General features: G+C 49.2%; 1 protein-coding gene across 2 annotated transcripts in view; it reads right to left on the bottom strand.

The window, feature by feature from the left end:
• Window positions 1-3,465: 3,465 nt before the first annotated feature.
• slc19a1 (solute carrier family 19 member 1) overlaps window positions 3,466-15,632 on the bottom strand; it is a 51,552-nt gene continuing 39,385 nt past the window's right edge. Inside the window, exons 6-7 of one of the 2 annotated variants that reach the window (XM_041201705.1) lie at window positions 8,422-8,617; window positions 3,466-4,388 (exon numbers count right to left, since the gene is read on the bottom strand). In XM_041201705.1, coding sequence (XP_041057639.1) covers window positions 8,423-8,617 — 195 coding nt within the window. In that variant the 3' untranslated portion in view covers window positions 3,466-4,388; window position 8,422. Of the gene's footprint in view, window positions 4,389-8,421; window positions 8,618-10,286; window positions 10,369-15,632 lie in introns of those variants that run through there. The other variant, XM_041201706.1, reaches the window with a different exon arrangement.

The following is a 15,632-nucleotide window of genomic DNA, read 5'->3' as shown; positions in this document are numbered from 1 at the left end:
GAGTCCCACATTTTCATCATGGTTAGCTGTATGCTAATAGCACACAACTGTATTAAGTTTAAGCCAGACCCCAAAATGCTGGCAAGAGATAGAGACTGCTCAATTTCCCTAGCCACTCCATTGTAGGTCAGCTTGCATGATTAATATCGACAGCAATTTGAATCACTTACCACTGCATATAACACAACACTATAATCATTTAGAAAGATGGACAATGTCAGCTTATATATTGTGATGTCCAAAATGGTCAATGGTTCTGTACAGTTTCAGTATCAAACTAGAAGGGAGTGATTGTGGGGAAACCTAAAATGTGCAAATTTTGACAGCATTAAGGCTCTTAATGCTTCGGAGTTAGAAGATTGTGGAGTCAAGCCTCACACCGGACACACAATCTAGGCTGAGGCTCCAGTGTGGTACTGAAGGAGTGCTGCACGGTTGGAGGTGCTGCACCGGCTGGGGGAGATGTTAAATCGAGGCCCCGTCTGCTCCCTCTGGTGGACATAAATGATCCCATTATTTCGGAGAAGAGCAGGGGAGTTCTCCCCGGTGCCCTGGCCTATACTTATCCCTTGACCAACGTCACTATCGGGTTGCTGTTTGTGGGGGCTTGCTGTGCGCAATATGGCTGTCGCGTTTCCCACATCGCAGCAGTAATAGCGCTTTACAAAAAAGCGCTTAATTGGTTGGAAAACAGTCAGGGGTGTCCTGAGGTTGTGAAAGGCGTGACATAAACACAAGCTGTCTCACGTTTGAAAAGCAGACGTAACTGGGGTTGCCTGCCACATCCCTGACCCGGTGCTAGCCGCTGGGAGGACAGGGTGGGGGCCATGATGGGATGTTGCTCTGTGTAAAGACAGAGGTGTGGTCCGTGCAGGGAAGGCAATGGACAGCTGCTGCTTTAAGCCGTAATTCAGCACCTCCCATTGAAAAAAAACATTCTTGTATTTACACAACACTTTTCCCAACTTCAGGATGTCCCAAATAACACTTTACAGCCAAGGAGGCCCTCTTTTACACCTAGCCATTGCTGTAATGTAGGAAACTTGGCAGCCAATTTACACACAGCAAGCTCCCACAAATAACCATGCGATAATAAGCAGATAATCGGTTTCTGTAATGCTCCGTAATCATTGGTCAGAACACCGGGGGAGCTCTCCTGCTCTTCTTTGAGGTAGTATCACACATGGGATCTTTCCACCCATTGCTCAGCACGCATCAGCCTTGCCTCTGAGTCAAAAGTTATGGGTTCAAGTCCCTCTCCCGGGCTTGAGTGTAAAGCTTGAGGCAGACGCTTCAGTGCAGCGCTGAGGGAGTGCTGCCCTGTCGGAGGTGATGCCTCACCGATGAAACATTTTAACTGAGGCCCTGTCTGTCACTGCAGATGGATATTAAAAAAACATTCAATTGCATGCTTTCGAAGAAGAGTAGGGGAGTTCTCTCCAGTGCCCTGGCCAATATTTATCCCTCAACCAACATCGCTGAAGTCGATTATCTGGTCATTATCTCATTGCTGTTTGTGGGAGCTTGCTGTGCGCCAATTGACTGCTGCATTTTGTTTATTCACTCGTGGGATGTGAGTGTCACTGGCTGGGCCAGCATTTATTGCTCATCCCTACTTGCCCTTGAGAAGCTGCCTTCTGGAACCGCTGCAGTCCAAGTGGTGTAGGTACCCCCACAGTGCTGTTAGGGAGGGAGTTCCAGGATTTTGACCCATTTTCTACATTACAACAGTGACTACACTTCAAAACGTAAAGCACTTGGGACATCCTGAGGTCATGAAAAGCGTTTGAGAAATGTATGTCTTTCGTTAGTCCACCTGAAAGGGCCTCAGTTTAAATGAGCGTCGCTGGCTAGGCCAGCATTTATAGCCCATCCTTAATTGCCCTCATTCAGAGGGCTTTTAAGAGTCACCCACATGGCCGTGGGTCTGGAGTCACATGTAGGCGTAGGGCTTTAGTGAGCCAGATGGGATTTTACAACAATTAGCATTCGTCATCATCAGATTTTTATTGGAATTCAAATTCCACCATCTGCTGTGATGGGATTCAAACACAGGTCCCTAAGTCATTCACCTGGGTCTCTGGAATACTAAAGCCCAGTGACAATACCACTATGCCACCTCCTCCGCCAAACAGCACTGCAGCATTCCCTCAGTGCTGCGCTGGGCGCAGCAGTCTAGCTTTTGTGATGATGGTCTCCGGAGCGGGACTTGAGCCCACAGCCCTCTGGCTTGAGTGCTGTCCACTGAGCTCCGGCTGACATTTAATGCTGGCTGAGGGACTACGTGCTATCCCAAATCCAACACCCCAGGATTGCGATTGGGATCCGCTACCACATGCAGAAGTGGGAGAGGTTTGAAGACAAGAGATTCTGGGCAACAACCTAAAACAGACCAGATGTTCGATGGTCTTGGCACCGAGGTTTGCTGTTTATAGCACGTGCCTGTGGCAGGAATAGAACACATGTTAAAAGGCAGTGGTCTGGAAAGTGATGCGTATCCTGAGCAGTGATGCCATCAGCCTCAAACACCCACGAAGGAACTTCAGACCTCAGCAGGACACAGCCCAGTAACTCACTCACTCCCACACGCCAACCTCAATCCAAAATAAAAACCCACCCCCAACACTGCTCTATTCTGGTGTACCCATTACAAAAACAGACTCGAGGTTTCCTGCTGCACGCTTTAAATAAAGAAATCAGTTTCTGACATTGTTTTTCTTTTTGAAAAATCCCAGCTCCTGCCCAAAGTAATGTCACAAATAGTCACGGGTAGCGAGCTGAGGCCTGATGGGAACAGGCCGAGGCCTAGCATGGAGGCAGTCCTGCCATTCGATTAGATTGTGGCTGATCAGTATCTCAACTTCATCCAAAGGCTTCGTACCTTAAAACCTCACCAACAAAAATCTATCAATCTGTTTTGAAACGTTCAGTTGACTCATCTGCCCTTTCGGAGGGTGGGGTACCGTGTTTCACATTTCCCTTTCACTAGATTTCACTACCCTTTCTATGAAGTCTGCTTCCTGACATCGCTCACGAATGCCCTAGTTCTGAGTTCAATGTTCAGGCCAGTTTCTAGACCCCAGCACCCACACCCACCCAACCACCAGTGGAAATGGTTAAAAATCAGAGCTAGTATTAGTGACTAACTTATATTTGTGATTCCTAGTTTGGGATTCCCGCACAAGGAGCAGGAGCAGGAGAAGGACAACACAGACCATCGAGCCTGCTCCACCATTCAATACGATCATGGCTGATCCAGGGCTTCAACTCCATTTCCTTGCTGCTCCCCTGCATCCCTTAATTTCCTGAGAGACCAAAAACTTGTCTACCCCAGCCTTAAATGTACTCAATGCTGGAGCATCCACAAACCCCCCCTGGGGTAGACAATTCCAAGTATTCACAACCCTTTGAGTGAAGTAATTTTCCCCTCATCCCAGTCCTAAATGATCAGCCCCTTATCCCGAGGCAGTGTCCCTGTGTTTTAGACTCCCCGACCAGCGGAAACAATCTCCCGGTATCCACCCTATCAAGCCCCTTCAGAATTTTGTGGGTTTCAATGAGATCGCCTCTCATTCTTCTAAACGCCAGAGAATATGGACCCAATTCACTCAGCCTCTCGTCACAGGACAACCCCCTCGTCCCAGGGACCAGCTTAAAAATATCTTTTCTTTGTCTGCTCTGTCAGGTTTCTTCATAATGTTTTCTTAAAAGAACTCTCTCAGCCTTCTCTTTTCTTGGGTGGTAAACCCCAGCCCTGTCATCCTGCTAGCTATGCTCCCTCAGTTCTGGTATCATTCTTGCAAATCTGCATTGCAACTTCTCCAATGCCTCTCTGTCCTTCTGATAGTTTGGAGACCTGAATTGTGTGCAGTGTTCTAAGCTGACTGCGTACATCCCTCGCTCCGCCCCATCATGTCACAATGAGAAAGAATTCCAACTCTCTAAATAATATACCTAGTCATTAAATCGTAGCCTTGCACCATTTTGGTACCTCCAGGTTTGCTAAACCAGCAACCTGTACACTAAAACCTTAAAATTGTACAAATATTTCATTCAAACAAACATATATCTATATCGATATATGTATATATATTATATTTCTATGTATATATTCTAAGTAAGCACTGGAAATAATCTCTCAGTCTGGCAACCTTAACATTAGGACCTTGGTAAGGTTCTGTTACCTCTTTGCTTGCAGGAGGCAATGCACAACCGAAGGATAAATTTGAAGAGGGAGTCATTTCACTGCTTCACTGGCAAACTGAGCAAAAGAAAGCTGCTCGGTAGGGCTGAGCCTTTGCATTCAACGTGCAGTGAGTGGAGGGTTTCCAACTCCTCGGGACTGTCCTGGGCTCTCCCGTACTTCAAGGTGAATCGCTGCGAACAAACTAAGTGAAGAAAAATAATAGGGACAATTAAAAAAAAAGTGTTTTCCTTTCAATGCTTCTGAATATTTTAGTTCCGGATCTGGAGGTAGGCACAGTGAAGGGGGAGAGGTGCGATATTTTTTATTTACTCTTTCATGGGATGTGGGCATCGCTGGCAAGGCCAGCATTTGTTGCCCATCCCTAATTGCCCTTGAACTGAGTGGCTCGCTCGGCCATTTCAGAGGGCAATTATGAGTCAACCCCATTGCTGTGGGTCTGGAGTCACATGTAGGCCAGACCGGGTAAGGATGGAAGATTTCCTTCCCTAAAGGGACATTAGTGTCCCAGATGGGTTTTTACAACAATGGAAGATAGTTTCATGGTCACCATTACTGAGACTAGCTTTCGATTCCAGATTTTGTTTAAATTAATTAAATTTAAATTCACCAGTGGGATTCGAATACCCCCAGAGCCTGGCCTTCAGGATTACTCACCCAGCAACAGGTACCGCTATCCCAACTTGTTCCTCTATGAAGCCTCCGGGGACAGCCCAATCAGAGTTGGGAGCCCTAAGTGAGGCCTCAATGAAGCCTGGGACTGAATTAAAAAGCTGCTCTTGTAGCATGGCTTCAGGATGCAATCATTCCGGCCTAACACACAACCTGGACATTCTTCTGTCAACTAATAATCACCCGCGGCATCTGCCAAAGTGCGCACCGGCACCTGGCCTGCCTCTAGTGTCCAACCAGGCCGGACTATCTTCAAATCTTGGTACTGATCAGTTGAGTAGCAGTATTTACAGAACAGGTTTGACATGATCACATGGAGCACCAGGAATGGCGAAGAAATATCGTGAACCGAAGGTCTTTGGAATGGGTTTACTACGGAGCACGTAGAAATCTGCTTGGTGGGTCTCTGTAGTTCAACCTGCTCTTAAAGTGAGCGTGAGAAAATGGGGCCTCGTAATCAAGTTTAAATAATTCCTTCTAAATCAGCTCCTGGGGAGATCCGTACCTGATAGCAGACCCGTACCCATGAGGGTGGCACGTGGCTAAACTGTCATCAGCGGGCTCCAGTGGGTTGCCAACCTTCCAGGGTTGCCCTGGGCTCTCCAAGAATTGACGTTTAATCGGTTAGACACTGCCACAAGCAATTGAGAAGGAAAACTGGAAAACAATGGGTATTTTTTTTTTAAACCATAAAATCTCTTTCGTCTAATAGCCGTTGAAGTCTGGGAAATGTGGGGGAAGGGAAGGAACCGGGTAGGACGGTCGGACATAAGAGGTCGTGTGACTGAACCTCCCGGAATAGGTCCAACAGGAGTTGGCAACCCATATTTCATGGCGACACCATCATAGCAAAGTATTGCCTGCTGGGTCCTGAGACTCAGCCGGATCTTATGAGAAGAAGATTGTCCTTGTGTGATTATGGACTGTCCAATTACTGCAAAGCTTAGGGAAGGCCAATCTGATCTTCAGGAACATAAAAGGTGCCCCAGAGCCAGTTGCAAATCCCCGTGCAATCCGGTTTCAGTTTGCAAAATAAAAACATCGACACGTTTCGATGCTCCTTCTTCTTCAAAATAATCCCCGATTTCTGCCCCACTTTGATCCTGCATCTCACTCCTAACATTCCCTCAAACTTGACAGTCCTGAGTTTGATTCCCAATTTACGATGATGGCTCCCTGACTGGGGTCGCGAGGAGGTGCTTAATAATCAAAGTTGCTGAAGAAGCCCCAGCAAGTATCCTAATTTAAAAAAGCGGAGACATGATCTTGAGGCGCTCGTAGCATTGCTAACCAGTCTTCGTGACTGAAATTGGAACCCCTCACAACTATCGATCAAACCTCCAATGCTATCCGTTAAATATATGTTGAAAAAAATCTTTTTTAACACTATCATTGTTAGTCGATAAGTATAAAGCACTAAAATATGATCAAGCTACAGTCAATCAATTTGATCTTCATTCTTATCAGCCGTGTAAATTGAGCTAGTTAATGGGTGTGCATTCAAAGAGTTAGTCGTTTGGTAGTGTAGAAGTTGAGTATTGCTGAAAAAATAAACGCGCCTGTTGAAGCTTTTTGTCTTCCACTCATCAGGGCAGATGCAAGAATACCAAACTTCAGAGGGAACAACAATTTATACTGCATGAAGAAAGGGTGCTGATTGGTTGTCAAGTCAATTCTGGTGTGATGCCAGTTACATAGGGCATACGCCCCAATAACTGCACGTCCCTTCAGATGTTCGCAACAGGCAGAGAACTGACCATACTCAGCCCCTGCTTGCAAAACTCAGAACATAATGTCTAACATTAGATGTGATTCCGCTATTGGACAGCACTTGCTGAACAATCCCATCTGTGCTCAGAATTATACTAACAACCCATTTAAGATTGAGTCAGGCTCACAATGTAGCTCACTTATGTATGCTAGAAGCTACATATATTCATATGCAAGGACCTGTCCTCTGCAGGCAAAAGGAACATGCCCAGGCATTGCGCCTTTTTCGAATGAAACAAAAGCGTTGGGGACAAGAGCTCCCTGGTGCATTCTCCATGGCAATGCCTCAATCAATCAGAGTCATCTTGCCAACCAATCAATGCCCTTTACTCATGCAGTGTAAATTGTTGCTCCCTCTGAAATTTGACACTCTTGTGTCTTTCCTGATGAGTGCCAGACGAAATGCTTCGACAGCCTGTCTCTCTTCACGCTAATAACGTTGTGCTATGTTACAGTTGATGCCCTTTTCCATCTGCTTCCCTCTCCCATAATAATTGCGGCAGGAGTACAGGTTTGGAAAATTGGTCCATCACCATCTTTACCAGTCCTCTTTGGAACCCTCTGATGTAGGTTCTGTGCACCACAGCCCTAGTGTGTCATGGGGTAAGGCAGGTTGTGTCCTTTAATGGTGCTGAAGAACATTAGGCCCGAAAATGATGGCCAGTGTCTTTGTGATCACTGTGCTGAGGGCAATATCGTCTGCCTCCCAAAACGCAGATACCGCTCAGTCAAGTCAACGGCAATCGAACGATCACGCAGAGGGGCTGGTGTTGAGAAGGCATGCTGGTGATACTGTGAGTTAAATACAAGGATAAACCATCCTGTTTTCCAAGTTAAAGTGCGTAATTTTGAAATGATTGGCATCTTATTTCATAGTCAAGTGGGTGGTAGTGTAGACTCTAAGTCTCTCCCCTAATTCCTAGGTATTCAAGTTGGCAGCGAAGGCACATTATATGGTTAACCGCAATCCGACACTGAGTATTCCCTAACTCATCTCAGTTTCTGCGGTCATGGTATATCTCTTGCCTTTGAAACCGCCCGTTAGCTGCCACCTTGGAGCTAAATGGGCAGCTGGCTGGTTCTGGCCGTTGCACACAACGCAGGAAACAATACTTGGCCAACCTGGGCATGCTGGGGGTGGGGGGAGGGGGGGGAGGGGCAAGGGCAGAAGTTGCAAAAGCCCCATGCCCATTTCTTTTGGCCCTCATGCTGTCGCGCCAGCTAGTCATACGGTCTCCGAGGCTGGCGAGCAGCTCCCTGCGGATAGGCCGAACTCACTGCTTAGCTTCCTTCCTGAGCCCGCCCAAAACCTGCGCTGCCAAGGAGGATGGGCTGCTTCGGCTTGCTGTGTCCTGCTAAGTCTCCTGTCACTGAAGAAGTGCCGACTGACTTGGTGTATAATCTACCTTGGCAATCGGCTGTACAACCGCGCCAGTCAAGCTTACAGGGACACTCTGTCTTTGGGATCATTCTGTGCACCTCAGAAGGGATTGGCACCAACCGGCACTCAGCGGGAAGGTCCCGCAATGCCAGAAATGTGGCCAATCTGTCGCCTAGCCGCAAACAAGGCTTTCACGCTTTCTACTTTAAATAAAACACCCAAAATGTTCTCACTCTCGGCCTCCTGTGAGATTGTTACCTTAAGGCACGAGAGGCAGCTTCCTCTTCCCCCCAACCCTGCCCCTCCCCTCCCCTCCCCACCCCCCCTCCCCCACCCACCACCATCCCCCCCCACCCCACCCCCTCAACAACCCCTCGCCGATGTCCATCTCCACCTCACGCCTTCGGGCAGGTCGTGTGGGCATGACTGCCGGCCCTGTCCATCTCCGTCACCGAGCAGGCGGCCTCCTCCTCCTTCTTCCGTGGGCCCCGGGCCTTCTTCTCTTCCTGGTGGTGCCTGGCAAAGACGTACAGCCCTCTCCCCAGGTACGTGGCTGCCAGCAGGGAGAAGTAGCCAATGTAGAAGTAGAACTGTAGCCGGGGGGCAACGGGGTGGGAGGTGAGGGGTGTTGGGGGGCGGGGGGCAGGGGGGGGGAGGTGGTGGATGGTGAGGGAGGTGCGAGAGGTAAAGAGAGGAAGAGTTAGTTACTGTCTACAACGGCAAGATGAGCAGAGGTCAGTCAGCGACAAGATTACAGGGACGAACAGGCCCATGCTAGATTACAAACAGGCCTAGATTTTTTTTTAAGCCAGTGGAAAATCAGGCCGACTCACACCCAAAACCATGAGCTAAATTTCCAGGACATCATATAATTAATAACAGTTCGCCTTAATCATTTCCCTTTGTGGCCTCTCGTCCTACTTTGGAAGAGCTTGTTGCCAACGCAGTGGAAAACCCAAGTGCCCATTAGACAGGGAGACCTGTCCATTCCGCTGCCCCCACACGCCCCACATAATAGACCAGGAAGCTTTGAGTTCAGGGTTGGGCTGTTACCACCCCCCCCCCGCACCATGTGCCAGCCATGGCTGGGTGGGTAGCACTCTCACTACTGAGGCAGAATGTTGAGTGTTCAAATCCCACGAGCCACGACCGATAACCTAGGCAGACGCTCCCAGTGCTGTACTGAGGGAGTGCTGCATTGTCAGATGAGATGTCAAACCGAGGCCCTCTGTCTGCCCTCTCAGGCCAGGGTAAAAGATCACCTGGCACTACTTCAAAGGGGTTCCGCCCCAGCCAATAACTACCCCTCAACTGACATCGCAAAAACAGATTGGTCATTATCACGGTGCTCTGTGTGGGAGCTTGCTGTGCACAAATTGAGTGCCACTTTTCCTACATTACAACACGGGCTACCCTTAAAAAAAAAGTACGTAATTGGTTGCAAAGTGCTTTGGGACCTCCTAAGACCATAGGAGGAGAAATAGGCCATTCGGCCCATCGAGTCTGCTCTGCCATTCAATGAGATCATGGCTGATCTGATAATCCTCAATCCGCTTTCCTGCCTTTTCCCCATAACCCTTGATTCCCTTACTGATTAAAAATCTGTCTACCTCAGCCTCGAATATTACTTATCGATGCAGCCTCTACAGCACCTCCGGGGTAAAGAATTCCACAGATTGACCTCCCTCTGAGAGAAGAAATTCCTCCTCAATTCTGTCTTAAATGGGCGACCCCCTTACTCTTGCTCTGAGGCGCTATAGGAGCGCAGGTCCTATTGGACCATCCTCTTGGGATAATGCAGGGACTAGCAGAATCCCACTGGGAATGAACATGGAGTCAGCGCCAGTGAGTGTTGCAAAGGTCTGCCAATCACACCCAGTGCTTTATTATACGTTGTCAAGCAAGCTCTGCTTTCAGTTTAACAATAATTAATTTTTTTTTAAATATATATATATTAAAAAAAATGTTTTTGCTCTTTGTGGTTTGTTGCGAAAACAAAATCCACACAACAAGGCCTGCTTTAACAGCTGTCATTAATACGCTGTTTCTCAATTAAGTCAACTGCAAGCAGATCCCCGGCTGGAAAGCATGAAGTTCTGGAATTCTCCGTTTGGCAGTTCCTTCTGACATTGTGGTTTTGGCCTTCCTCAGGGCACCATTCCTGCTCCATGAAGAGGTCGAAATAGCGGTCGCCATAATGAATATCAGAATTATGTAATGTCCTGTGTTTTCAAGACCACATTAAACCACTGGTACCTGGGCCTAATTCAGCTTCCTGTCAGCTTTAAGTGTACATAGAAAATGTGGCCATTATAACGAGGAGGTTGCTCAGCTTCCTGTGCTGTCAAGAAAACAATGTTTAAAAATAACAACACGGTTTGTCACTACAATTTAAGCCCTGCTCCATCAGCCTCAACCTGCACAATGCTTTTCAATAACAGCCAACTGCTAGGCCGAAAGCCTCAATCATTACTTATGAACACGTTTCGTCCATAAACAGGGTGCTAATGGTGACTGCACTGGTTCCCGTCAACCCTGGCTGTGTAATCTCCTCCGTTTCACCCGCATTCCCTCCTGCTCTCTTCTGACTGTCAGCCACGCATCTGCCGGTGGCTCTCGTCTGCGCCGAGTAGGCCATTCAGCCCGTCGAGCCCATTCCACCATTCAACTAGACCGCGGCTGACCTGTATCTTAACTCCACCGACCCGCCTTGATTCCGTAACCTTTAATGCCCTTACTCAACAAAAATCTATCCATCCCGGGTTTGAAGTTATAATTGGCCATCAGCCAATGTGTGGGGGTTGGGGGTTTGGGGGTGGGGAGGTGGGGGTGGGGAGAGAGTTCCAGATTTCCACTACCCTTTGTGTGAAGAAGTGCTTCCTGACATCGCCCCTGAACGGCCTGGCTCGAATTTTAAGATTGTGCCCCCACTTAAACTGGACTCCCCAACCCCGCAACATGAGAAAATAGCTTCTCTCGGTTAACCCTATTGGATCTTTTGCTGCAAAGAGAGTCCATTTTGCCAAAGTTTTTCGTCTTGCACTCATTAGGACAAATGCAAGAATGCCAAATTTCAAACGCTCACAACAATTTATACTGCAGGGGAAAGGGGCTGGGATTGGTTGGCAAGTCGGCTCTGATTGGCTGAGGTATTGCCATGGAGAAAGCAACAGGGGAAACTATAGGCTTGAACATGCTTGCGTCTTCTGCGAACTAACTAGGAGCTTGGCATGGTCCCCTGTTAGCATCTTTGCTTCAGACCCCTGGGGCAATATGAGGCATTCTCTCTTGTCTCTGTTCAGATTCAGGTTGCCCTGTAGATGTGTATAAGGGGCAGAGGGGAGAGTGAAAATGAGTGCTATGGGCAGAATTTAATGGTCAGGATGTTGGATCCACCTATCGGCTGGGGAGCCAGTGACAATCCCATCAATGCCATTTCCAGGAGCCCCTTCAGGATAAATCCCAATTAGCCCTTCCACTGATTGCTAACATGGTTCCCACCTCAACTAGGGGCAATTCCACCCCCCCCCACCACCACACCCCACCCAGGACTTTCCTAGAAGGGTAAATGTCTGGCCTCCGAGAGCTACTGGCCAATCAGAGGCTGACAGCTCTCTGGTACCGACAGCACCCCCCCCCGAGGAGTGATGGACACTGCTGGTATAGCAGCAGCCTCGAGGATAAAGGTCGTCACTGGAGCTCCCGGAGTGCAGGCGAGTGGCACAGGATTGCCAGAGCCAAACAGGGGGCCCTGGTGAGAGGGGGCACAGGATGTCCAAGAAGGATGGACCCTGCCCCCCCCACCCCTCGCCACCCGGGGGCAGGCATGTCTGCCAGTGTTTACCATTGTGTTGAGTGCCTGTGGCGGTGGGTCGAAGACCTTAAGTTGCCATGTCAGGGCCCCAATTGGCTCTTCTTGACCCTTCCTGCCCCAGATTTGACTGGGGGCAGTCAGGAAGGTGAGGGGCTCACCTTCCCACCTATTGTACACCCCCTCCCCCTGGTTCTTTCGCCAATTATCTTCAATCTGAGTCACCCCGGGAATGGACCCCCCCCCCACCCATCCCCCCCCGACCAGTGGAAACAAGTCCCCCCTTATTTACTCAATCAGAAGCCCTCAGGGTTTCAAACGCTTCAGGTCAAACTCCCCTTAGCCTCCCACCTCTAAGGAGGACCCTACCCTCTCCAGCCTCTCTGCATGACTGAAATCCTTCATCATTGGTACCTTCTTGGTCAAGCTCCTCTGCACCCTATCCAAGGCCTTGACCCTCCTTCCTAAAGGGTGGTGCCCAGAGGTGGACACAATACTCAGGCTGGGGCCAAACCGGTCATTTATAAATGTTCAGAATAACTTCTTTGCTTTTGTACTCTATGATTCTACTTTTAAAGCCAAGAATCTAATGAACAACATCGACGCCTGGCCTAAAGGGGGATATTTACAGCACTGAAAGGACATTCATAACCCTTCTGTGGAAACAGGTGACCAACCTTCAGCTGCAGAACTATAACTCCGGCAAACAAATTAAGTATTTGTTCATTCTGTTATTTATCATGGAGACAGCTATCCACATTAGCGCTTACTGTATTTACCCAGATTAACTCCAGAAGGATCCAAACCCAAGCTCAATCAAGCTTGGTATTGTTGACCCCAATGCATCAACAAGAGGCCCACGGAAAATCTTCAAGCCACATCCATTGCCGGGTAGATCAGCTGGGGCAGTGGAGGTGGGAGGGGCCGCCGCTGACCTCTGTTAATTTTCTCACTCTTGACCCTGTCGCACTATGACCCCTGTGTCCATTGGCTATCCAGCGGATGAGTCTGAAGGTTAGCCGGGACGAGAGCTGGGCGTGTGTGCCCCACCGTATGTGGGCAAACGCTCCCAACCTTCCCCACAAAACTCCCCTTGAAACCCACCACTGCAGTCGCCCAGCCCCTTTCCCATCTCTCCGGCTGGGTGGGATGCCTGTGTGCCTTTCCTCCTGCCACAACACCCAGTCATCCTGGTAAATGTCCATCACCTTGGCATCCTTCCAATGGCAAAGTTTTGTGCCCGGTCTCCTGGCGTGTTTGGAGGTGGGGAGGGCATTTAATCGGGTAGGAGGGTGGCATGGAAGCTGCCTTCCCACCCATTCCAAAATTAAGCCTGGGGCAGGAAAGCCTGTGGTTGGCTTGCCCATCCCACCACCAATTGAGGCCCTTAAGTGGGCAATTCATGACAACTTGGGGCCTCATCCCACAGCCACTGATATTAACCCAGGCTGCTTAATGCCTCCTACGGGGTCCCTTGTTCAAAGGCACTCAGTGTCTGATCAATGGCATTGGGAAGTGGGGAAGCTGGCTGAGAGCCACCCCTTGGCTTTGCTGTTGACCCTACCCCCCACCCCCCCCCCACCCTGCCTACCATCTACACATCCTTTCCTGCAACCCCCACCCTGCAAAAACCCTCCTGTCATCACATCCCTCTGGCCTGGGTTGCTCGGCCTCTGGGAGGTGTCGTACCGGGAGCAGCCACCGCATCCCCAGTGGCACTGCTGAGCAAATATGCTGCTGGTCTCTGATTGACCGGAAACTCTCAGGGGGTGGGTCCTACCCCACCTCACTACACCCCTCACACCACCAACCCCACCACCCCCACCCCTCACACCACCAACCCCAACACCCCCACCCCTCCCAACTCCCCTCCCCAACCCCCTCCACCCGCCAGAGTCCTTGATCCCAGGGAAGGCCTGCATGTGGCCTCGTAGTGCCTGAGAGGGTCTTAGTGCTGGCGGGCCTACCCGGAGGGAGGCAACAAGGGTCTCCTGCTGGATCTCCAGTCGGCAGGCAAGACCCCCCTCCCCACAAAAAGCCTCCATCAAATCCGCCCTCGCCCCACTCCAAAGGTCTGGTGCCCAGAGTCAGACCCCAATGTTCCAGATGAGGCCTAATGAGTGGTTTATAAAGCCTACGGCAAGCTACCCCTCCACCAACCTCCATCCTGTCCCTGGCTCGAGTGTATTATAGAGGGCAGCTCGAGAGACTTTTAATCTGATACATACTTTGTTGTTCACATGCTCCATCGGTCAGTGCCACTCAGTCGGTGGAGGGGGGGTGGGGGGAATGGTTTTTAAAACAGGTGGCCTGCAAGCTGTTCAGACTGAGCAGCAGGGTGCACGGTTCCTTGGGACGTTAATGGTGCTACACTAATGCAAGTCACTGCCTTGGGTTGACCATGAAGAATAGCCAATTCATAGGGCCTGGGCTGCCAGTACCCAAGGAATCATGGGAAAGAGACTGCACCAAGGAAGGGACAACATCAGGGTGTTGGAAATTTCAGTTGGAGGTAGACCTGGGGTTCATGTGCACCCATCATTGAAGATGACAGGCCATATTAAGACAGTAATTAGTAAAGCTAATGGGATCGTTGGCTTCATATCTTCTATTGTGAGAGGAACTGAACATAAAAGTAAGGATGTTATGCTTCAGTTATACAGGGCATTGGTGAGACCACACCTCGGATACTGTGTAGTTTTGGTCTCCTTACTTAAGGAAGGATGTAAACGCGTTGGAGACAGTGCAGAGGAGGTTTACTGGATTGATAGCTGAAATGAGTGGGTTGTCTTATGAGGAAAGGTCGGATTGACTGGGCTTGTTTCCACTGCAGTTTAGAAGAGTGAGGGGTGACTTGATTGAAGTATATAAGATCCTGAATGGTATTGACAAGGTGGATGTGGAAAGGATGTTTCCTCTTGTCAATGAGTCCAGAACTAGGGTTGGGGGGGGGGGGCACTGTTATAAAATTAGGGGTCATCCTTATTGGGCATTATGAGGGTCAGAGGGTTATGCGACTTTGGAAGGCAGTGGAAGCGGGGGGGGTGGGGGGGTCCTGAATATTTTTAAGGCGGAGGTAGATTGATTCCCTTGCCTAACAAGAGTCTAAGGTTATTGGGTGTAGATGGGAATGTAAGAACTTGAAACACAAACAGATCAGCCATGATCTTACTGAATAGCAGAGCAGGCTTGAGGGGCCGAATAGCCCACTTCTGCTCCTATTTTATATGCTCGTATATTCGTATAAATAGAGGTATTGAGTACAAAAGCAGGGAAGTTATGCTGAACCTTTATAAAGCTCTGGTTAAATCCTAACTAGAGTATTGCTTCCAGTCCTGGTCACCATGCTTTAGGAAGGACATGAGGGTCCCTGTGAGTGTGCGGAGGGAGATTTACCAGAACGGTTCCAGGGATGAGGGATTTTATCTACAAAGTTATGTTGGAGAAGCTGGGGTCATTCTCCTTGGAGCAAAGGAGGTTGAGGGGAGATTTGATAGAGGGGGACAAGATTCTGACAGGTTTAGACAAGGCAGGTAAAGAAAAGTTGTTCCCAGTGGCTGACGTTGCAAGGGCTAAGAGACACAGATTTCAGGTTTTGGGCAAGTGGTGTGGGGGATGAGGAAGAGCTTTTTTTTTTACGCAGTGAGTGGTAACGACCTGGAACTCGCTGCCCACCAGGGTAGGGGGAGGGGGGAGACGATCAAGGATTTCAAAAGCAAATTGGATGAGGAGTTGAGGGAAAATATGTGCAGAGCTACGGAGAGAAAGAGTGGGGCAATGGGACTGACTGGGCT

This window comes from Carcharodon carcharias, chromosome 12 (assembly GCF_017639515.1).
Source record: "Carcharodon carcharias isolate sCarCar2 chromosome 12, sCarCar2.pri, whole genome shotgun sequence".
NCBI classification, from domain to species: Eukaryota; Metazoa; Chordata; class Chondrichthyes; order Lamniformes; family Lamnidae; genus Carcharodon; species Carcharodon carcharias.
Note: the sequence above shows the minus strand (reverse complement) of the source record. Positions and strands in the feature narration are given on the sequence as shown.